At 42.0% G+C, this 22,635-nt stretch overlaps 1 protein-coding gene across 1 annotated transcript in view; it reads right to left on the bottom strand.

Annotated features, from left to right (window-relative positions):
• Nucleotides 1–19,939, bottom strand: part of LPCAT2 (lysophosphatidylcholine acyltransferase 2) — a 30,354-nt gene extending 10,415 nt beyond the window's left edge. Inside the window, exons 1-10 of the mRNA XM_065662747.1 lie at nt 19,725–19,939; nt 14,601–14,740; nt 12,545–12,762; nt 11,099–11,211; nt 8,059–8,119; nt 7,053–7,111; nt 5,802–5,836; nt 3,661–3,715; nt 1,262–1,344; nt 629–754 (exon numbers count right to left, since the gene is read on the bottom strand). Coding sequence (XP_065518819.1) covers nt 629–754; nt 1,262–1,344; nt 3,661–3,715; nt 5,802–5,836; nt 7,053–7,111; nt 8,059–8,119; nt 11,099–11,211; nt 12,545–12,762; nt 14,601–14,740; nt 19,725–19,901 — 1,067 coding nt within the window. The 5' untranslated portion in view covers nt 19,902–19,939. The remainder of the gene's footprint in view (nt 1–628; nt 755–1,261; nt 1,345–3,660; nt 3,716–5,801; nt 5,837–7,052; nt 7,112–8,058; nt 8,120–11,098; nt 11,212–12,544; nt 12,763–14,600; nt 14,741–19,724) is intronic.
• Between the last annotated feature and the right edge of the window lie 2,696 nt (nt 19,940–22,635).

The following is a 22,635-nucleotide window of genomic DNA, read 5'->3' as shown; positions in this document are numbered from 1 at the left end:
AGCAATTAAGGACTGCTCCCCCAGTTATTAATATTAAAAGCTGGCAGTTCTATGCTTGGGTAGAGATTCACTGCACACATGTTTGACCACAACCATGCCAGCTTATTTGATGGTGTTAGTGTATGATTACGTAGCTTGGTCCTCAAATTCTACTCTGTCCAGACAAAAGAAGTTGACACCACTAGCGAAACACAACTGCACAGTACAACTAAGAACCTTAACTCCTGGCTGATATCTCAGTCTGGAAAGAAGTTTTTTTTTTTACTTCCTACCATACACTGCCTGTGCATCTCCATTAGACCTATTTAAATTGGGCACCAAGATAACCATCAAGCACCTAAAATAGGTACTGCTCTACCTTCCTCACCTTTTGGTGAGATAAATCCATAAAAGATAAGAAAAATGCATTTTTCCTCTTGTGACACTGCCCGCAAAAATTGAGATTGGTTCTTACTGGGATTTTTCTCATCTCTGACTTCCATGTAGTTTATGTATGTAAATTGTATACATAAATACACTATATTACATGTGGCCAAGTCAGGTGTCAGGTAATGAATGCTTTTGTAGGTGTCCATCTACACCCGCAGCAGTGCAGTAATTATGTTACCAACAGATAAACTTCCCTTACTGGAGTTTCTTGCTGATTTTGGTGAACTCCACCAGCCCAGCTTCCATAGGTAAAGTCAGCTGTCCTGCTGAAATCATCAGTCGGCAATCTTCAAAAGTGTGATCAGTGACTGGGACATTCAAAGCACTGAAACAGAATTAAAAGAAAAGAAAGATTAATTTCTTATATTAAAATGACCTTTAGTTGACTGTTTCCCTTCTCTGTCTCAGTTTGGTTTTAATGCTAACATACAAAACAAATGATAATTCATTCTTGCACTGCTGCAAGCGGGATAAAGGAATATATACCATTTTGTCAAACCATACTATGAAACTAATTATGGCAGTGTCATGATTTACAGTAACCTTGCAGAACAAACCACCCATTTACTCTTGCCAGGAAAATAAGGGAGAAGTTTATTCCAGATTTCCATGAATTGGACATGTTTCAATGTGAGATAATCTTCTTCATGCCCTATGCAAAAATAACCAGTGTTTTAGTATAGGAATTTGACTTCTCTGTGGAAATCTAGAGTAATTCCCATAAATGGTACCTGGGACTTGAACAGATTGTACTTCATGGCTAGGATATATGTGGAATTGCTGGATATAAAATAAAAATTCTGACAGATTTTATTCAGGACTGATTACATACGTTGCCATGGTTTGTCGGACTCTGTTGGCAAAAAGGATGGGATCATTCTTTTCTTCCTCAGTAGGAACATGAACAGGCAGAAACTGAAAGGGATGAGTTATACAATTAAATACTCACGACTTTATTAGCAACATTAACAATTTCCTCTTAGTCTTTGGAACGGGGGAAAAACAGGAGAAAAAAAATTAGCCATGCAATGAAGGAACTGGACACTAGAGGTCTCAACCGCCCTAGAAACCACTCTGGCTCTTCTGCCCACGCCACGCAAGTGAGATTTAGTCCAAAACTACCTCTTAAAGGCTGGTAGAAGCTGCTTTAATATGAAAAATCAAACCTCCAAAGGAGGAAGGTATAACAAATGCATTCTTAGTTATAAAATTAAATGCTACAATAGTAAGAATGTGGGATTGAAATACTGTACACTCCTTTTTAAAGGTCCTTTATAAGTGATGCTATATACTGGAAGAGCGCATGTAAGATTTTAAATGTTTTCAAATACACACTGCATTCCCACCTCGTACATGTTAATTGTACCTGTCAGCAAGTGACTGCTAAGTTTCCTTCAGGTTTTTCCTCCATGGTAAAAATGTTAAGAAGTCTCAGTTCTGACCTCAAAGTAGGTGTAACACTGTAAAGTTTTGGAACTCTAAGGAAAGAGTCGAAACCCTCAAGAAAACAACCTTCTCTTCTCCCAAACCTAGAAAACACATAGATATCTAAACAGCAACAAGATTACTGTTGAGTATTTATTCATTGTTAACATGTAGACATTTAAGTAGTCTTAGACTACAAATGTACTACAGATTATTATTATCCTACATGGCACGAAGCTGCTTCTGTTTGTTTGCAAAGCAGTGTATGTGGAGGGAGTTCTTTCTACTTGAGTCCACAGTGTGTGCTTGCAGTTCTGTTTACCATGCCTTCTCACAGTTACGGTTATCATCCATCTGAGCTCTGCTACTCCCCACCCTGCAATCTTGCCTTCAGTACAGCAATTCTAGGATAAGTATAAGGCGCTACTCATAGTTCACTGGAAGACACAGTTGCTCATTATGTATTAATATGTTTCTTCAGTTATATTGCAGTTGCTGGCTACACACTAATACAGTGGTAACTGTCCCATGTAAGCAAAGTCTGTCCTGAACAGCTTTTTAATGTTTGTTTTTAAGGAATGCTGCCTCTTTATGATTAAATCCAGTACGTTTATGGAATCGGTTATCTGTCAAATAGCGAAATTTTTGTTTATAGCTAAAAGCTGTCCCCCCTGTAAGGACAGCAGGGATCCAGCTACTCACATGGAGGTCTGAGATTTCATTCCTCCTATAAGGAGTTGCCAAATCTGTTCAACGTCTGACGTATGTCCCTGCTTATTACAACTTCCCTCAGAAGCCACATAACTCTTAAATTGAGGAATCATGGGCACACTGTAGGGACACAGAAAACTCTGTCATCATTGGGTGAGATGAAGTTATTACTCTGAGAACTTTATCTATGCAAACATGGGTCATGGTCTTGAAAGCGGTCATTACATCTTGAGGCTGAGGTCTTGCTCAGACAGCAACCTGAATTTCTGGCAGGTTAAACAACATCACTATATCCTTCAAAAAACCACCTACAATTATTCATAAAACCAGTTCCCCAGAAACCACATCTGGGGATGAAGAATTTGGTTTCTTGGCCTCCTGAGGTGGCACAGATGATCCCACACCCCACCAGCTGCCTGTCTGGTGAAGACTAGTAGTATACTTACCCTGGCAAGTTGCATCCTTGTAAGGAAAGTTCTACATGGCTCTTCCAGTAGCAAAATTACTTCTCTGATCAGGTTTTGAGCTAGTCTCTCTTCCTACAGATTTTGTCAAAGGCTGTATCTTTTGCAGCCCTAAACCTCGCTGTCAGGTTCACTGTTTAACCTTCAGTACCCCCAGTTTGTTAGAATATGGATAGACATGCACACACATGGACTAGAGGAGTACCTCACTGATCATGCACTGCAGGTAGAGGCAGTGAAAGACTGATGGGGGTGGAGAGGCTACTTGCTCACAGTATGGGACAGCAACAGAAATGTCCACTTCTAAAAGTAGTTTGATTCCTCTCTTTCCCAGGCAAATCCGCCCCTTCTTACTTTTAACATCTGTAAAATGCATGTGGTGATAATTAGCAGTGATTTTACAATGCCTTAAGAATAAAGGCGTTTATGACAGATTTCCTTTAGGAACTCATCAGATTAAGTAATACACAGATATGGACAAGAAATCTAAATATATTATTGTGATTCTGTTCTAGTTTCTAAGACATTTGTCTCTCACTAAAAGGGATTAATAATGTAAATAATGCATTTATATTAAAACACAAATTTCATGGTTGCTGAATCTTAGTACAAAAACATTTCTAACTCTTACCTCAACTTCTACTTTTGTGAAGAGCTGACATAGCGTCATTACACACAGCTCTTTTCTGCAGGCAAAAAGAAAAAGGAAGAAAAACACATTTTACTTTTTTAAAACCAAAGTATTTGAACATCAGTACACAAAACTTTTTAAAGCATAGACAAAACCACAGCCAATATTGGGTGCTTTTGAAGTACCATGTAGCGAAGTTCACTGAAATGTAGCTTTTGATATTTTTCTACAGGGCTTCTGCATATACCTGCTGCTTGCTCGTTGGGCAGACAATCTTCTGTCTGTTCTCATGCACACTAACAATATAGTTCTTTGGCCAGCCAAATAAATGCATGTATGTTGCTTTATTTTTAAAGAGGTGAATACACACTGGATTTTACAGCTCTAAGGGCTTTGATTCCAAAGTAGCTTTACTTAATCTTTTATTCTCCCATCTGGAAATGGGACCTCCATTTGCAGCAGTGAAGCAAGGATTTGTTAGTATTTGCTAGCCATTTTGCAAGTTCTGGTAGTGTTTACACAGATGTGTTAATGAAGTGTCAGTATGTTCAGGACCTTTAGTGCTTTTACAAGCCACACATTTTAGTATCAAGATGTAGGGTGAGAAAGAAATTGCGAAAGAGGGCAAGTATAATGACTTCCACTTCTGACTTGTTCTTTTCACTGTGAAAGCAGAAACTGGGGTAGGTGGTTTCTGAGAAGGAGACTGGCGCTGTCCCATCCTGACTACAGTATCCAGGAAGCTTTACAAAGTGCATGAGTTTGTGCTCTGCAGGTTTATGCAGGGGGTGTTCTTCTCCCAGTTCCTGCTATTTTTATTAAGAATCTCTAGATTCTACCCCATCCATCCCTTTTCTTGACACAATTTTGTCAAGCCATTCCTTTTGTCTTCTTATAGGTTTTGAGCCTTCTTCATCCAGCCACTAGCCTTAAAGCATTTCCCAGTTTTCAGTGCATGGGCCATGTCCTCCCTGCCACAGGAATACCTCTGATTTAATTTTCTTCATCAACTTTCATAAGCCCTTTTCAATCTTCCAGCATAAATCCCTCATACGGGAAATCTGCAGTATGCCACTTAATTTTCAATGTTCATTACTCTCAGGATGTTGATAACTGTAACAGTAGTAATAATAATAGCAAAAAAATCATGGGGAACTAAGGTGGACATTTTCATCTAGGTCAGCTTTCTGAATGCCCATTCTCTAAGTGTGCAGATGCTAGGAGTAACTAATGATAGCTTAAAAGGCGCTTGTGATTTACTCCACCACTTCAGACATGTTTCAATATTAGTTGCCTTAAAAATTTAAGTCACTTAGTAAATCAGTCATGTAGTAAATAAATTACATATACCACAGGAATATGTGGTATATGGATTCTGCAAATGCACCTTTTAATGAATGTTTATAAAGTGAAAAGTATTTTCCAGACATATTTTCAGTGCAGCTGTAAGGGATTTTTAATGCTTTAATGAAATATTTTAGCATAGTAGAAGGCCACCTGTGTTAAGAAATAAACACAGATCCATTGCCTAACTGGTTTATGGAAATATTTTTCATTATTTCATTGTCAGATATTATATATATAGCCTCTTCACTGGGATCTCAAAACAACTGCTTTTGTTGAGTCAGGCAAAAAATAAAAATCTAAAGAAGAATCCTACATGGGGAAAGCAGGCGAAATGAACACTGTTTAGCCTATCTTCTCCGTTTGCTCTCATATGTCTTCAAACAAGATGGTGTTTGTCCCCCTCAAACAGAGGCGACAAAACAGCATTGCTATTTCTTATTGTATATCACACGGGAAATTGTAAAAATCCATGGATTTTAATGATTACATTGTTTCCTCCCAAAAGGAAAAATAATTTTAAATCTTTCTTTTGCTCTAGTGTAACATGCAAAACATAGGAGAAAATTAAGTTAAACGGTAGTGGGAAATAATTCTTCCCCATTTGCAAACCCTTTTTCTAGCCATTCAGATATGAAATCTACTGCATGACGGCATTATCCCCAAGTATTTCCCCTCATAAAAACAGATCTAGAAGAACACATGTCTTGGCTTAGCTGAATCTGTTTAGCAGACTGTTTAGAAACGGGGAGGGGGAAAATTCTAAATATAATTTTCATTAGGATTAAGAAACTTACAGTGAATAGCCCTGCCATGTCCAGGTCACAGTATCCTAGGAAAAAAATGAAACACATAAATGAGTGACATAACCAGATGAAAGTTAGAGAGGTAAAGTTAGAATATAAAACAGGCACAAGTTCAATAAAAACAGCTTGGCAGTTTTACAGTGTTGCAGCGAAAATAAAGAAAGGTGTAAAAGTAACTAGAATTCCTTGACTTAAAAATCAGGAAATAAGCACGGCAGAATTTTGATAATACCAACAACTGGGAATAAAAGATATTTTAAATCATTCATTCTGATCCAAACTACAGAATTAGACTAGTAAGACTTTTTCAGAGGACTTTACCAGTCCTTTTAGAAAGGCACCCTCCTAGGCGTGTTTGATTTAGTTTTTAGTGACGTTTCTGTGTAGGTAATCATTGTGCTTTTTCTTTTTTTACTTATTCTATGTTTATTACTGATGATACATAATTTTTACAATGTATACGGCAGATCCTTAGGTCTATCAGTGAAATGCAATACCTTTAGTGGTTCACTTCAGTTTTGAAATTGATCTATAGAAGGCTTCTACAAAGGAATCTTTGTAAATAACAACAACAATAGCGATCACTTGTTTTTCATCTTAAAAACCATTAGGAATAAAAAGTCTGTTCTTTCCTTGATTTGTTGGCTGACCAGATGATTAAAACAAAAAAGTCAAGTTGCTAGACTCCTGTGCCAGCATTACACCTGCCAGGCAAGCTACCTCTGTAGCCCTTATGCTTGGCAGAAAGGGTAAACATTTGCTCACAAAATAAGGGGAAAATGCATGAAAAGAACTGTTCTCAAAGCTGCCCTCCTGAGGGGCATGCAGGTGGGGTGCTCTGCATCGCTCCACTTCGCTTTTGTTTAGAAACTCCCTTTGCAGTAAGAATATTCTGAGATTAAAAAAAAAAAAAAAAGATGACTAGTAGGGAAGTTGTGGGCTGCTTAGACTTCAAAGTACAAGCTCTGTGGCTTTGCAGGAAGTTTCTAACTTCCGCTGCAATACTTTCCTGTGCTCCCTCTAACTATAGCTAAGAAGATTAGAAGTAACTTTTCCACAATCAGAATAGCAATTACACCATGGTGTCACCTGGTGAAGAGCTGCTTCCAGGAGGTCTCCAATGCTTAAGCTCAGAACAACAGATTGTTCAATGACAGTGCAAAACATTTATCATAGGTACTGTTTAAGTCAGGATTTTGACTTCTGTATTATTACTGAGTGACAGAAGAATGTTCTGCTTACCAGCCTGTTGGGGTATCGGAGCAACACAGGCTGCACAGGGACTCGTGGAACAAAGGCACCTGCAACCACAGATTCGAATTTAGTGAAGACTAAGCTTAATAGAGCAGTTGGGAGTTCTAAGTGATTCATGTAAGACATAGTATCTGGAAGTGGAAATTTTTAAAAAGCCAAGAAGAATGAGAAATGTTCTTTCTGTCATAGGGCTTTGTTTTTAATCAGCAGTGTAACTAGTGTAACATTTTTGTTAAGACGGAAAAGGGTTAGTCTCCATTTCAAGGAGAAAGTTGCCTGTTCGAACTCATTTTCTGTGTATTATCTCCCCATTCACTGGCAGTTATTTCAAAGGATTAGGCGCTCCCAGGGCTTCTGAGCATTTCCTAAACCCTTCTCTGTTCTGATTATCTTCCTAAGCAATGTGGATCTGAGAACGTAGCACCGGTTTTGCAACTCTGCTACCCAAGACACTATGCAACACTAAGAAAGGAGAGTACCATGGCTTTAGCTGATGTATAGCACAACAGCCTAATGATCAGTGATACTACCAAGTACCTTTCTGTGTTAAAAACTATCTGTTGGCCTCCCTTGCTAAGTACTATGCAAAGAGATTTCATAACTTTGTTGCTAAGTCTCGCACGGCAAAATTTACGGGAATCTAAGATAGCATGACTGTAAGTTGAGCTAAAAGAACACCATAAGTAGCATGTATGTTGCTAGTAATCACAGCCAAGATTCTGGGTAAATAAAACATGAAAACTGTACACAGAAAAAAACCCAACCAACTAACCACATGCATCATGGGAATTTTCAACCTACAAAATACCAAAAATAAGAAAAATAAGCTGAATAGTATGAAACAGTGAGTTTAGTACCACTGAAACTTTAATAATGTAAGATACTACTACAGTGATGTTGTGGGTGATACACCTGCAGAAGTATAGGTCTTACTAGAACTACCAGATAAATATTTCACACTATTTTCCAGCAACGACATAACAAAATCTCTTACCTTGTTTAAATGTTATCAGGCAGGATCGGTTTGTGCAGGTGCCTTCTGGGAAAATCAGTATCTTGGATTTAAAGAGAAAGAAATACATGTATACACACATTTTATAAAAGATTACACTTCAGCATCAGTTACATAAAGGCTGACTCTATATGCAACCTCTCTGACATCACATCTTGCATCAAGAATATCAGTGTTTCAGAAGGAAATGAACAAATAAGTGAACGATGGTCACACTAATATTAAGCTGATCCATCCTGATTCGGAAAAAAGTGCTTTGTGAGAGAGGATTTCTACAGAAAGGCTTTATCAGTTCAGAGATATGGTACAAAAGACTTCTAGTGTTTCACTTGAAATGTTTTAGTGTTGGCAATGATATGAGAATTGTTACTCTGCTGACAGCTCCCTGTTGAACTGCTGGTGTATGAACACCAAGAGTCTGGGCTGACATGAGTGTTGGCAGGCACAGATGCTAACAACATGAGTGAGATGCTAGCTGTGATGAGATCACAGCTTGAGGGGTAGCAGCAGAAGGCAGAGACCATGTGCATCTGTGATGCAGAGCTCCGACACACCACAACATCACTTTTGAATGACTCAGAAACACCAAACACGCAGATGATTTCTGAATTTGTGCCTGAAAGATAACTAAGTTAGATGCGCACTGAGCTGCAATGTGACACACTGAATCCCAGCACCCTACGGAATGCCAGGAAGCTTTGTGTTTCTCATATCAATATAGGATCATAAGTAGCACTCAAGAAAAAAACTCAGCATGAGAACTGATCAGGTCAAGGCTAGATGACAGAGGGCATCATTAGGTTGAATCAGAGAGACACAGGGTGTTCTAAAGCACGATGTAAACAGCTGCACATAGCTATCTGCAGTTAGCCCTCAACTACAAATTCTGTAACCAGAAACTGTTCACTGGAGCTATGGACACAAAAATGGGTATATGTCATAAGCCCCATTAAACATATTAGTGACTGATCAAAGACTAAGTAATCATTCCCTCCTTCCCCTTTGGTTGGAAGGGCTGCGAGAAGCACTAATCAGAACCTCATGTTACTAATAAGCACAAGTTCTACCCAGCCTGTTGCGTTTTGGTTTTAGGAGGAGGCAACAAGGAATCCAGCTACTTTTCTTTTTCTGTTGTGCTAAGAGAATGCAGCCCAGGCACTCTGAAGAGGATATGACAGATACCATCTTGTGGCCATGTTTTTCAATTAAAAAAACAGAGTAGGAGGAAGGTGTGACCAGGGCACAGGAACAGGAATCACCCAGTGACATCCCCAGCTGTACTGCTGATTCAGTCTTGGAGATTCCCAGGTTACTTGACTCATACACTATTTATGCCATAACACATATCTAGTTTTTATCCCAAGTGCAGTATTGGTGTACAGCCAATTCCCCTTTCCTTCCCAGGCTGTTTTCAGCAGAGATTATCTTTACCAGGGCTTTGCTGGAATCACTTCATCCATAACAGCCTAGCAAATCATAAGCATCAGTGTAGTTTGTATGCACAGTATTAAAAACCCAAACCATAAGCCTTCCTAGCTTTGTCTGTGCATATTGAAAATCCTCCATATAAGCAACAAATTGAAAAAAAAATAATAAATGGAGGCTCTAAAAATATTTACAGCAGCTTACAAAAATGCATTTATGAGTCAAATTAAAGTAGCCTAAACACAAACTAAAAAGTTTTTATAAGGTGCTTGCTAAGTAAAAATGAGGCATCATATGCCTACAAAAGGCCATTGAAAAAAAAAAAAAGGTGGCAAGTGTTAGTCTTCCCTACTTTCCCTACTTGAATGCTCTCTGTTTCTAGAGACTATTCAGAAAGCAGAGCAGTGCATTTAGGTCTAGCTGCCAAAGACACCTACTACTGAAGTCTATATTTTCACTTGCTTCTTTTAATTTTCCTCAAGAGCCACCCACTGGAACAAAAGTGAAGGAAAAATTAACTTTTCTGAGTCATTTAGGAGGCATCCAACTACAACGAAAGAGTTCTTGTGACTTTAGCTGCTGAACCAGTAACTTGGAGTTTTTATTTTAAGTAAATTAACCCCTAAGGAAAAAAGTCAAGAACTAATTCAAAACACAAAGCATGGGTTTAAACACAAATCTACACAGGGTATCTTTGGAGAAAGGTATTATATCACTGACTTTAGCTGTCCCAGAGTGTGGCAGTGGTGTGCTGTATTTGTAAATCTGAAGGCATCATGAGACCAGAGTAAATGCAGAAAAAAGCAGGCAGGCAGTGCCAAATGAGATGGCAGCAGGTTTACAACTGCTCCAGGTTTCTCTTGCAAAGGATGCGGATTTTCATCCCAGCCCCCTGCCCACTGTAAAATCAGCAGAGATGCCGCCTCAACACTCTTCTACCTCCTGAGCAGCCCCTGCTCCATCAGCTCTTTGGGATGGAAGGCCACCCAAGAGCTAGAAACACAACAGCAGTTTGCTGCTGAGGAATGACCATGTGCAAAATCAGTAACTACTACATCACTAACTTAAAGAGCAAGCTGAGCTTCACCTCACCTATTCTCCACATGAGAAATTGATGTTTTAAGCTTAAGTACTGTTTGCGATAGACCCTGGACAGCTTGGGTAACCCACCTCAGCAACTACTCATCTCCCAGCTCTTGTAAGCGCAGCTTTGCAAAACAGCTTCTCATGCATGAGAATCATAGCTATGGTTAGCATCATAGCTAGCTCATGCATGAGAATACTCATTCATATGTACTAATGCAAGTCATCTCCTGCACTAAAGGCAGAATGTTAAGACCTGAATAGAGAAAAGAGAAAGTCAAGAGCATCTGTATTTGGAACAGCAATTGGTACTGGCTGGATTTTAGCTGACCCATTTGTGACAACAAAACTTTCTGGGAACCAGCCTTGTCTTCCTTTCCTAAACCAGTCATATACCTGAGAGCTGACTTCATCTTCATACATCAAACAGAATCCTATTCAGCTGGGCACTCATGATGTCACAATGCACAATGAATATGGAATGTGAATACATGATGTAGTAATATAACTATACCTGTGGCCACTGGCCTCCTGATAATGCCCGCTTGGTGATCTCTGTGACTGTATTCTTCCGTGAATCAGGGTCTTGACGTGAGACTGATATAGGCTGAAGGGAACTTAAAATTGCTGTGAGAGAAACATTTTTATTTATCTTACACTAGTGCCTAGAAAACACATGGGCTCAGAGCTTTCTTGTAGCAAAAAACATGTTATTCTCATATTAGGAGACAAACTGCACCACAGCTTTCAGATTAAATAGGTGAGAAGAATGTTATTATTGTCCTTGTTCTGCAAAACGGGAAGACAAGACACAAAAGAGAAGACAAACCTATACTGCCAGCTGAGGAGGTATAAGGTAGGTATAAACATGCCAAATTTAGGCAAACACATTCTACTAGTATTGCGGTTATTTTTCAACTAAGCATTCCCATATAATTGTGAGGAAGAGACCTGATCTGCCCATGGGCCACACTCAGGCCTAACTCATCTAGACTTCAACCAACAAGTGGTTTGAGCCTATGCTGAAAAAGTAAAATGTCTCTTTTTAGTTACAAAACATGCACTGCTCCTATGTAAATTACAGAGAAAAAATGCCCTCATACAGAAGCCTACATCAGAATGTGTGGGCTGATTAAAATGTGATAAGAAATCCTTCTTTGGGAAGGATTGTCTTTTATGTCCCAGTCCTGTGCTTTTAAGAGAAGGTATGTTACCAGTTAGTTTATTTCCTACAAGGACATTTCTCTAGGTTGCCTACTGATTTTAGTTTTGGTTTACTGTACAGCCAGCAGAAAGTCTACAGCTGATTCTAGTAATAAAGCAAACAGGGATTCTTTTGCTGTGCCAAAAGGAGGAGAAAATATTAGAAGCATGAGTCATCTGATCTGTTCCATTCTCTGTGTTTCCTTTTTGAGTAACTTCTCTTTCATTCTTTCCTGGTTTGACTCCCATTAAAAAAAATCCGTAACAATGCCTGCAAGCTTAAACTTACAGATATGGTATTTTCCAGCCTGCTGCAGTTTGGGTCTGCTTTTGAAATAACCTTCACTAACCCATGTTCTACATTTGTGGGACACACTGCTGAAAGACAGCAGTCAAACAGATTTCTCAAGCCACCTACTGGGAGAATTTTAAGAGAAGGCTTCTAGCCTGAGCAGTTATGAAACACGCTTTCAGCAAAAAGCAAACTTGAAGTTTATATTTCATACTGAAGATGTGTATTTTAAACTTGAAGATACTGTATTTCACATCTGAAAAGAAGTAGCATACTTCTAGACATTCTGACCAATTCAGAAAGAACCTGTCACAGGAATTTCACTGGAAATAATCTGTCAACCTGTCAATATCTTTGGAATTTAAGGATTTAAGAAAGTCTAACTATAAATCACTTTCAGAGAGATTTCTGGCCTCATGTCAAACTGCTGACTTCTAACATTTAATTTTTTTCACAAATACTTACTGCCAAATAGTGGAGTTGACAAGTTCTCTGTTCTAGACACTACCGATGGCATTCCAGTTAGGGCAGAAATAATGGCATCAAAAAAGCTTGAATGAGGAGCTGCAACAAAGATTGGGGCTTCCAGTGGAGTTGCTATTTTCCCTTTTACTTTAACTTGAAAACCCATTACGAAGAACAAGGTACGAGTCAGGCATGAGAGGGTTGTCTGGATCATCCTCCTTGTAAACAGAAACACAAAAACATCATCCAGCTTACAGTTAGTATTTCTTTCTTTAAAAAAAAAGGCCCATAAAAGATTCCCTAGTTCTCACCAGCACTGGGGCCAGCCACAGGATACCAATATAGAGCCTGGAAGAGTGTAGGGCTGATGGGGGAAAAAACTAGACATAGGGGAGGGAACATCATCTTTTCATGTTGAAACCAGGTTATAATTTTAAAGGCAATATACAGCACCTTGCTAAAAACTCCTCCCAGGCACGCCATTTCTTTTTCCATATTTTATGGCATTGTAGCATAACAGTATTGTGAGCGTAGGGTGGGTAAATAGCAGATCCAGTATCTTTTGGCAAGAACTTAGGTGTCTCTGATACTGTCCTTTATTATCAGTTTCAAACAAGTAAGATTAAATTACAGTGTTCCCTTACTGGAACAAGCTCCCTCTGTACAACAGAAGTTCCCTTCATGGGACTCTCCATAACCTCTCAGCCTGTTAGAATTCATTTCCTGTGTCTCCTCCTCCTGCGCACAGTGGCAGTACATGGCAGCTAGAAGGGAACTTCATTACTCTGAGGTCAGAAGCTGAGCAACTGAAGCCCAAAACCCACAGAGGCAGCTACAGAATACTCCTTGAAGGGCAACATAGCTGAGAGAGGAGGTGTCAAAGCTAATTTTGTAATAAATTATAGCATAGCAGGAATGACAAAGACTACATAGAAACTCAGCCTATGTAACATTGCCAAGTACTTTTATTAATGAATTTGTCAAATATGCCTATCAACTAAAACAAGTACTGGCTTACAAATAATCTATAAAGATTTTTACGTATTTTTCGGCCTCAAGGCAATTGAAAATCTACCTATTATATACCATATCCATGCCAAGTGCAAGGTCCTACACCTGGGTTGGAGCAATCCCAGGCACAGCTACAGATTGGGCAGAGAAGAGATTCAGAGCAGCCCTGCAGAGAAGGACTCGGGGGTGCTGGTCGATGAGAGAAATGAACATGAGCCGGCTGCAGTGTGTGCTTGCAGCCCAGAAAGCCAACCGTATCCTGGGCTGCATCAAAAGAAGCGTGACCAACAGGTCGAAGGAGGTGATCCTGCCCCTCTACTCTGCTCTTGTGAGTCCTCACCTGGAGTATTGTGTGCAGTTCTGGTGTCCTCAACATAAAAAGGACATGGAACTGCTGGAACAAGTCCAGAGGAGGGCCACGAGGATGATGAGGGGACTGGAGCACCTCCCGTATGAAGACAGGCTGAGAAAGTTGGGGCTGTTCAGCCTGGAGAAGAGAAGGCTGCATGGAGACCTAATAGCAGCCTTACAGTATCTGAAGGGGGCCTACAAGGATGCTGGGGAGGGACTCTTCATTAGGGACTGTAGTGACAGGACAAGGGGTAACGGGTTAAAACTTAAACAGGGGAAGTTTAGGTTGGATATAAGGAGGAAATTCTTTCCTGCTAGGGTGGTGAGGCACTGGAATGGAAACTTGTGAATGCTCCATCCCCAGTGGCATTCAAGGCCAGGTCGGATGGAGTCTTGCACGACATGGTTTAGTGTGAAGTGTCCCTGCCCATGGCAGGGAGGTTGGAACTGGATGATCTTTAGGTCCTTTCCAACCCTAACTATTCTATGATACTATTTAAAAAGCTCTGCTCAAACTGTAAAATACACTCATCAAAAAGTTGCTTCACCTAAATGGGTAAAACTAGGATTTGACTGAAGAAAGAAGGAAAGGCGTGAGGGAGATGGTGGGGGAGGAAAGATATAGTCCCTTGCTTTGTGTTATAAAATAGAAAAACCCACCACAGTTTTCAAAAACATGTAAGTCACTTTTTACCTCCTCCATCCTTTCAGTGGCACAGATCCTTTTCTGGGGTGCTGGAAAGTTGCAATTGATGCAAACAGCCATGCTAACAGTATAATGAATGTCATGCATGTGGCACGGAGGGGCAGCAAAACAGTCCCCTGAAGAACAGTCTGGGAAAAAAAGAGAGGGAAAATGTTAAGAGATGACACTGGTATCCGCGTAGTTACATTATAAGTACTTGAAAATGCTACTGCTACTGCTCTGTGATGTAGTAAGGAAAGCATTAATGATGCCAGTGTTCATATGGGAAGTTGGTCATTCACAGCATTTCATTTTCGCTTTTGGGTTCCCATTTCAGGTAAAAATGAAACATCTGAGTATTTAAGGTTTTGGCCTGGATGTTGTTAGACAGAGAGGGTGAAGGGAGTTTACTGGCTTTCATTTATAGTTAGATGTGGTCTGCAGCATGCAGTATACACTGGGATGAATCTGCCCAGCTGATAATGTATCTCCACTACCAAGCCTTTTGTCATTAGCTGCCTGTCTAGAAGCCAAGTGGGATTGCTAGGATGACTAAAATTTACTCTTGTCTTTTCAAAATGGCAAATCTCGTGTTGAGTCACAGTACTGCTGCAATGATCCTCACTGCTACTGCTTGGGATAGTGCACATGCAAGACAACAGCATTTGTCTGGCTGGGAAGTTTTGGAGTTTTCAGTGGAACTGAACCTGTGGTTTAAGGCAAAGGTTCAGACCTTATGGTGCTGTTGAAGCTGCTGCAGCAGTTCTTGGGTCATTGCCTTTGGAAGTGGTTTGTGCACTGCCCACTGCAACATACAGCCGAACCCTTCTGATTATGCAGATTAACCTTTTGCCTCCTGTTTGAAGCATCTTGGATATTAACTTCTGTGCTAGGACCTCCTTGAAGTTTTCAGAATAAATTGAGAAAGCTTAGTTCTCTTTCCTCCCTGCAATCAGGAAACTGTTATTAGCTTGCTTTAACTTGAAGCAAAGGAAATATTGAGAGCTGTGCTAGGGTCACAGACATCCAAGATAGGCAGCAAATCCAGTATATAATGTATCCAAGCCTGTTCACTGCTTCTTCAGTTTGTAAGGGGAGTGGAGGGAAAGAGAAACACTAACATGCCCTTGTGCAAATAATCCTCCAATATCATCCCCAGCCCCCTGTAAGGAATTTTCAGCTTACATTTGTTCCTGCACAGCTCCAGGAAGCGGGTGTATTGGCACAAGGCTGTTAACAGGCAGCTGTGGGGCAGGGCAGGAAGAAATTTATAATTGTTTCACATCAGTAGAATAGGCTAGAAACTATACCCTGAAGGTTGGCCTGTATGGTGCAACACAGTGCTATGCAGATTGAGCAAGACTGGGTCTGTGAGGCAGGTAAGCGGTGCCGGCTTGCACAAGTCACAGCCTAGCATTCCTGGTAAGCTAGGAAATGGTTCAACCTCATTTTGGCACCTCATCCAACTCAGCTACCACTCACTGATGAGGATAAGCTCTGTGTGGTTTTTAAATTGTATTTGGGCTATGTTTTAACCAAAAGTCCCTCAAAAATTTCAGCGAGAGTGCATCACCACTGGTCCCATACTGAGAGCTCCACTGTTCAGAAGTATGGAAGGAGTTTTTCAAGAAGTTTAACTTATGCTTGTGAGCCTACTGTTTTTTACACTTTACCATTTTTAAAGAAAATTTACAACTGAACAACAGAGCTCCCTTCCCCAAATCAGCCTTTCTAGTTAGCTCTTTAGTAATGGCTACTTGCTGTACAGGAAAAGCAAGATAAGTTTTACAAAATAGCTTGCATCTTACATACTTGTACTATGAAACTGATGAGGATTAACAAGAATTTTGGGCCTTCAGGACTGTGCTCTGTATTAGAAAAGGCACAGACCAAACATTATAGAGGACACATAGTGCACATGAGGATAAGCATGAGAAGCAGGGTCACAGTGTTGATGCTCATGTTCTGTAGACACTGACATAGGTTTCCAGGAGAGATCTGAACATTTAGATATGATTATTTCCTTCTTCTCTATAATAATTGTATATAACTAGCTATGGAATTTTAACCATAACTTCATGGACAACAGGAGCAGGACTGCTCTGGATCACAGAAATGGGTTCAGTAGCTGGGTATGAGAGATTTGGCCCTGGAGATCTATTGCTCCCAGTTTCTTTGGTGCCAGTTATTGTGAATCTGAAAAACTCAGGAAGCAAGTCAAGCCACCCAAGACTCCCTGCTTGTCTCCCAAAATCAGATATGCCTTTTTTTCTCCATATGCATCCTTTTATACTATGATCTATAGTCCCGCTTCAACTGCACTCAGTTATCCATAATGGGCAGCATAAGCATAAACCAGTGTTTTGACTTAACCTTTATGAGAAAAGAATATATATGCACTGACCTACAATGAAAAATAAAGGATGCAATAGCAAAACAATCCCTTCCTCAAAACTTTAATAAATTCATCAATCTGTTTTAGGCAGATGTGCAGGTGGTATTGATTTGCTGATGCAAGCTACTGGCTTTCTAGGTCACCGTGTAATGAGGCCTAGTTGAATTCTGCTCCATGCAGAGCAGAGTAAGAAAAGGACAGAAAAGAGAAAGGTCAAGGCAGGCTAGAAAAGTATAGAAGAAAAACATACAGTAAAAAATACAGGTTCAAAGTTTAGTAAGTACTAAGTATTATCAGAGCTGCTCCAACTTCTGTTTACAGTAATCATTAAGATGGAATCATTATCCAGAGAACCTTCTGCCCCATTTGGAATCACCAAAAATCATATTGGCTGGTAAACTATTAACAATAAAAGCTATTAGTGACAGAAGGACTGGTAAAAAACAAAAAATCTTCTCACTCCACTTTTCAGTCTGGCTACAGCGTACTTTTATATTTGAGGCTGCATGCCATGCAAACGGCAAGCCTATCTCTCTTTCAAGCTCCATTCGTCAGGGTACAGTAGCTTTTACATTCAAGGACTGCACCAACCAGCTTTGGGTTCCCAGAGGATTTTGAAACTGTGTCTGTTTTTATCAGTGTAAGGTTCAAGTATAGAATACGGGGGATATAACAATCCTTTAGCATGCAAGAATGGACAAATACTACACTTGATTTAAATGTTAAGAGAAAGGACATGTCCCTTTTTGAAGTTCACAGTAACACTCCCTGGTAAGACTCTTGATTCCCAGTTGGTCCAGTATGCAGTGTTGGTCAAGAGAGGAGCAGGTATTTGCTGGATAAAGCAGAGAGTAAGAAGCATCCTAGGCTCTATGACTATAGCAGAAAAGAAAAGAAGGGAATAACACACGATACAAAAAAGGGTGTCTCTCTTGTGCCTACTACTGCAATTTTGCTTCAAAGCTCACCAGCACTGGACCTGGGCCCAGATGGGTGCTTTTTCTTCCACACGTATTGTGAAATTACATATGGCATGTATCTTGCCTTAAGACATATCATGGTTTTCACCCCTTCCTCCTGAAGGAAAAAAGTAGGATGCATTTACTGTACCTAAAATGGCAGTTGTAGTTTAAAACTGCAAGCTTTTTGAAAGTACTATGTGCATCCTCTAGGAAGAACAGCCAGCACAAGACAGCTGTCCACTTCTCAAACCTCATTAAGAGACTGGTTTTGATACCTCAGGGTTCATGCCTAAAGCTAGTGATTCAAAGGCACTTGAAATGTGTTTGAGGTTGCTAGTAAAACACAGGGATAAAAAGAATTGAATTTTTTTTCCAGGTCTCTCACATTTCCTCCACTCTCCTACCTTCAGGCAAGCATTTTTTTGTAACTTGAGGAAGAGCTATATGAAACATAAAATATTTAGTTGCACATCAGCCTCTGATATTTATAAGGATCAGCAGAAAATGCTGTAAGTTAACCTACACACTGACGTCCTCATTGTCCTCATTGAAATGTCAGTTCATATTCGGTTCATCAGTTTTAAAGAGAATGTTTTTAAAAATCAAAGCCCAGAAATACTGCTTGCTTCCTTAATTTTACAAGCTCCCTGCAAGTCTTGTGTGCACTTGCACACAAGCTATGCTGAGACACTATCCGGTTCAGAAGCCTAATTCAGTTCACCTAGTGACATCAGTCAGTGCATGAAACTGCGAATACCTTTTTTTTGCTGTCCACTCTGTAATACGGAATGAAGGGATTAAGTCTTACCCTCTCCCCCAGCCCAGGCTTAAAATCAGCCTAAAGTGAGTTAAGCATCCTGAACAGGGTTACTGCAACAAGTTATTTTCCATTTTAGCTTATCGTATCAGAGAGAAGTTATCATCATCTTCACTCTGGATCTGAGTCATCTGATGCAACGCACAGATGTATAGCATTTAATTTTTGAGGTTTAAAGATTAAAGAGTTAGCAAACCAGAGTCACACAGGACTCCTGTTTTCTCTAGCAGTAAGATGTTAAGTGTAATCTTTTCAAAAGCCTGTCACAAATCTTGTGTTAGAGGTCTAAGTTTGAAGTTGATGAATTGTGTGTGCAACAAACAAGCAGTCTGTGGACTATGAGGGGTGATGGCTTGAAGAACTGACTTCAAAAAGTAGTGACTCTTTTAGGCTGAGCACCTTTGGCATCTTTGCTTTGACCATTTACACACCAATGCATTTTCTGCTGTCACTGGCCTAGATCAGGAACCAAATTATGCCGTACGTGGGAAGGAGGTGTTTTTCCTAGATGCCATTTCCTGGAAAAGCCAAGGGCTGTAACGTTTAACGGAGCGTCTGTCACACCGGGCTCGCCGCTGTCCCCTCGCCGACCGGCCCGGGGCTGTCACCGCCGTACGGTAGGCCCGGCCCCGCCCGAGCCCGCTCCCGTCACACCGGAGCGCGGTTTCGGCGGAGCAGGCGGCAGTTTTGAACAGTTTTCACCCTCCCATTGGAAGGACGCCTTTTAAAAACAGCCAGTGACCTTCACGCCGCACTGCAGACAAGCCCTTAGTTCAGAGCAGTTAAAGTAACGCTGGTTTAGACGAGCTGTCCGAGCAAGGCGCCCGGCGCAGCGCTGCCGCCTGACAGCTTCCACGCTGCCCCGCGGACGCGCATCCCCACCCCGGCCGACCCCAGTCCCTACCCGGTCCCGCCCGGCAGTGCCCATCCCAGCGCCTCCCCAGCGCCGCCAGCCCTACCCGAAGCTTCTCCGTGGCTCTCAGGGGCCTCGGGTGGATGAAGGGGTTGAGCACGGTGGGCGGAACGAAGGACTGCTGCCTGGGCAGCGGCAGCACCCGCTGCGCCATGCTCCCGCCGAGCGCAGCCGCCCCGCGCGATTGCGCATGAGCCGCGCGGTGCCGCGGCACCCCTGCCATGCTCAGCCCGCATCGGCCGGCCCTGTCCGCGCGGGCAGCCCCGCCTCAGGGCAGGTGAGGGCGGGCCGCGCCGCGTTCGGCCGCGGGCGGCGCCACCGAGGCTGTCCGGAGGGGTCGGTGCTGGGACGGGAGGCTCCGGGGGGACGCGGAGGAGGGGCGGGGTTACCGCCATGGCAGAGTGCCTGCGGGGCCCTGGTCGGTCTTCTTTCCTCTCATGGACGTCTCGTGTAAACACCACGAGGCTGTCCGCTGCGGCGGTGTGTGCCGTGCGGTGTTGCAGCTGCGTTTTGTGTAAACACTGACTACTCAGAATTAACGAGGTCTGCTTAAGGAGAAAAGAGGCAAAGGTAGCCATGGCATACAACCGAAGTAGTTTCTGAGACGGGTGCACTTCCACGGCTGCAGGAGGCTGATACAGACAGTCTGTCCCTGGTTAGGTGAGGTCTAGAGACCCACTGCAGCCCTTCTTTGTGCTCGGTAGGATCTCACCCTCTGAGAGGGCAGCAGCTGCCCGAGGGCCGCCGAAAGCTTGGGCTGAGGAGCGGTAGAACACAGCTCGCTGTTCTGCAGCGCCTTCCGCAGGCGGGCACCCTCGGGCACAAATGCTGCTGCCCCCCAAAAGTCAGTGTCAGCCTGACTGTCTTTAGGCAGCGTGGTTTCAGGTTCTCATGGTCGGCGGCGGCAACGGTGGGGTGAGTCATCGGTCCGCCTGCACAGGGGGTACCGCTCCAAGACCGCAGGCTCCTGGCCTACTACGTGATGGTGGTTCAGACACTCGGTTTTGTTACGGTGGGTTTCCCGTTCTCGTATCTGCCATTCACACAAAAATACTGGTACTTTCCAACATGTTTGTCTGTGTTTTTCTGGACTGTTCGTATTGCTGTAAGAAAATAATTACAAGTGCCTCATGGTTCAGTTTGCAGTTTGATGTGACTTACCACAAAGATATAATCAGAATTAATAAAATTTAATTATTGTAAAGTTATTATTTGTGTTTTGCAACTGCAGGTGCTTAAGGAGTAATCATGATGATGTATTTGCGCTTACTGAAGTCTGCCTGTAATGGAAGCTTGACAAGTGTAGGATTTCCCTTGGCTGGTTTCTAGGGTCTTCCTGTAATTGCCAGTCCTTGCAGCCAGCAGAGTACCGTGGAAAACCCAAGAGCTGTGTATGAACCAGACCAGCACAACTGGCGCAGAAAGTAAGGCTGAAGGGGAACTCTAGAGGGGAACTATCATTTCTATTTCCATCATTCTTGACAGATGATTGTACAAGCTCTTCATAAAGCCCCATGACTTTCCTATCTGATCCATTCACCACTGGTATTATCTTTAATTGAAACAATTTTTTCCTTATCTGAGCAGAGTCTTTGTCATTGCAATTCATATCCGTTCTTGGTGGATGCGAGAACTCTTCACTTTCCTCTTTGCAGCTACTTTTTGCACTTGTGTAGTGTAATGATCCTCTCAAGCTTTTGCTGTACTAAACGTTCTACTGTTTCCAGTTTTTTTCTCCCAGGTCATAGTTGCTAGATATCTGAGCATTATTAATTTTTAACTCTGGTCTTTCTCCAGTGAGTCCATACCTTTCTTGAAGTACCCAAACTGGAAACACTACTCTCTTAAGAGGACTGACCAGGGCTACTGAGTGGGCAGGAAGGATTAATTTGTGTCTAACACATGATATGTATATATACTTAAATGGTGTCACTAGCCTGACTCTGTGATTCACATTGTGATACATGATAAAACTTAGATCCATTTCTGAACACTTGTTGTTTATAATGACTGCATTTTTCCTTACCACATGGTTGTAGTGATCTTACCTCTAGAACTCAGAAATACCAAAGCTGTGTGTCTGGCATCACCTCCATATCTTTCTTTCTTCAGAAGGTGCATAGGGTGCTGGAGGTAGGCATTTAAGGTACAGTAACATTATCTAGCTGCTCTTTGTTTTCCTAGGTTGAAGCTACAGCTTTAGTTCTGCAGGTCACTTGGGAATATGCATGGTTTCCTGAAAGCTTTGCCCTGCATTGCCTTGATTCTGATACCCTAGAAACTGCAAGAAAAATGGCTCTGGACCAGGTGTAGCTTCCATATAAGCTGAAGGGTAGGTAGGCTCTGCAGAGCGATCTGGACAGGCTGGGTCGATGGGATGTGGCCAGTGGAATGAAGTTCGACAAGGCAAAGAGCTGGGTCCTGCGTTTGGGCCATAGCAACCCCCTGCAAAGCTCCAGGCTTGGGGAAGAGTGTCTGGAAAGCCGCTCTGTGGAAAAGGACCTGGGGATGCGGATTGATGGAGCTGAACATAAGCCAGCTTGTGCCCAGGCAGCCAAGACAGCCAGTGGCATCTTTGCCTGTATCAGAAATAGTGTGGCCAGAAGGGCCAGGGCAGTGATTGTCCTCCCTGTAGTCAGCACTGGTGAGGCTACACCTCTAATCCTGTGTTTAGTTCTGGGCCCCTCACTCCAAGAGGGACATTACGGTGCTGGGGCAGGTCCAGAGAACAGAGCTGGTGAAGGGCCTGGAGAGTAAGTCTGATGGGAAACGGCTGAGGGAACTTGGTTTAATCTGGAGAAGAGAAGGCTCAGGGGGGACCTTACAGCTCTCTACAGCTACCTGAAAGGAGGCTGTAGTGAGGTGAGGGTCAGCCTGTTCTCCCAAGTAACAAGTGATAGGACAAGAAGTAATGGCCTCAAGCTGTGCCAGGGGAGGTTTAGACTGAATATTAGCGA

Source organism: Lathamus discolor, chromosome Z (genome assembly GCF_037157495.1).
Source record: "Lathamus discolor isolate bLatDis1 chromosome Z, bLatDis1.hap1, whole genome shotgun sequence".
Lineage (NCBI taxonomy): Eukaryota > Metazoa > Chordata > Aves > Psittaciformes > Psittacidae > Lathamus > Lathamus discolor.
This window is presented reverse-complemented; position numbering and strand designations above follow the sequence as displayed.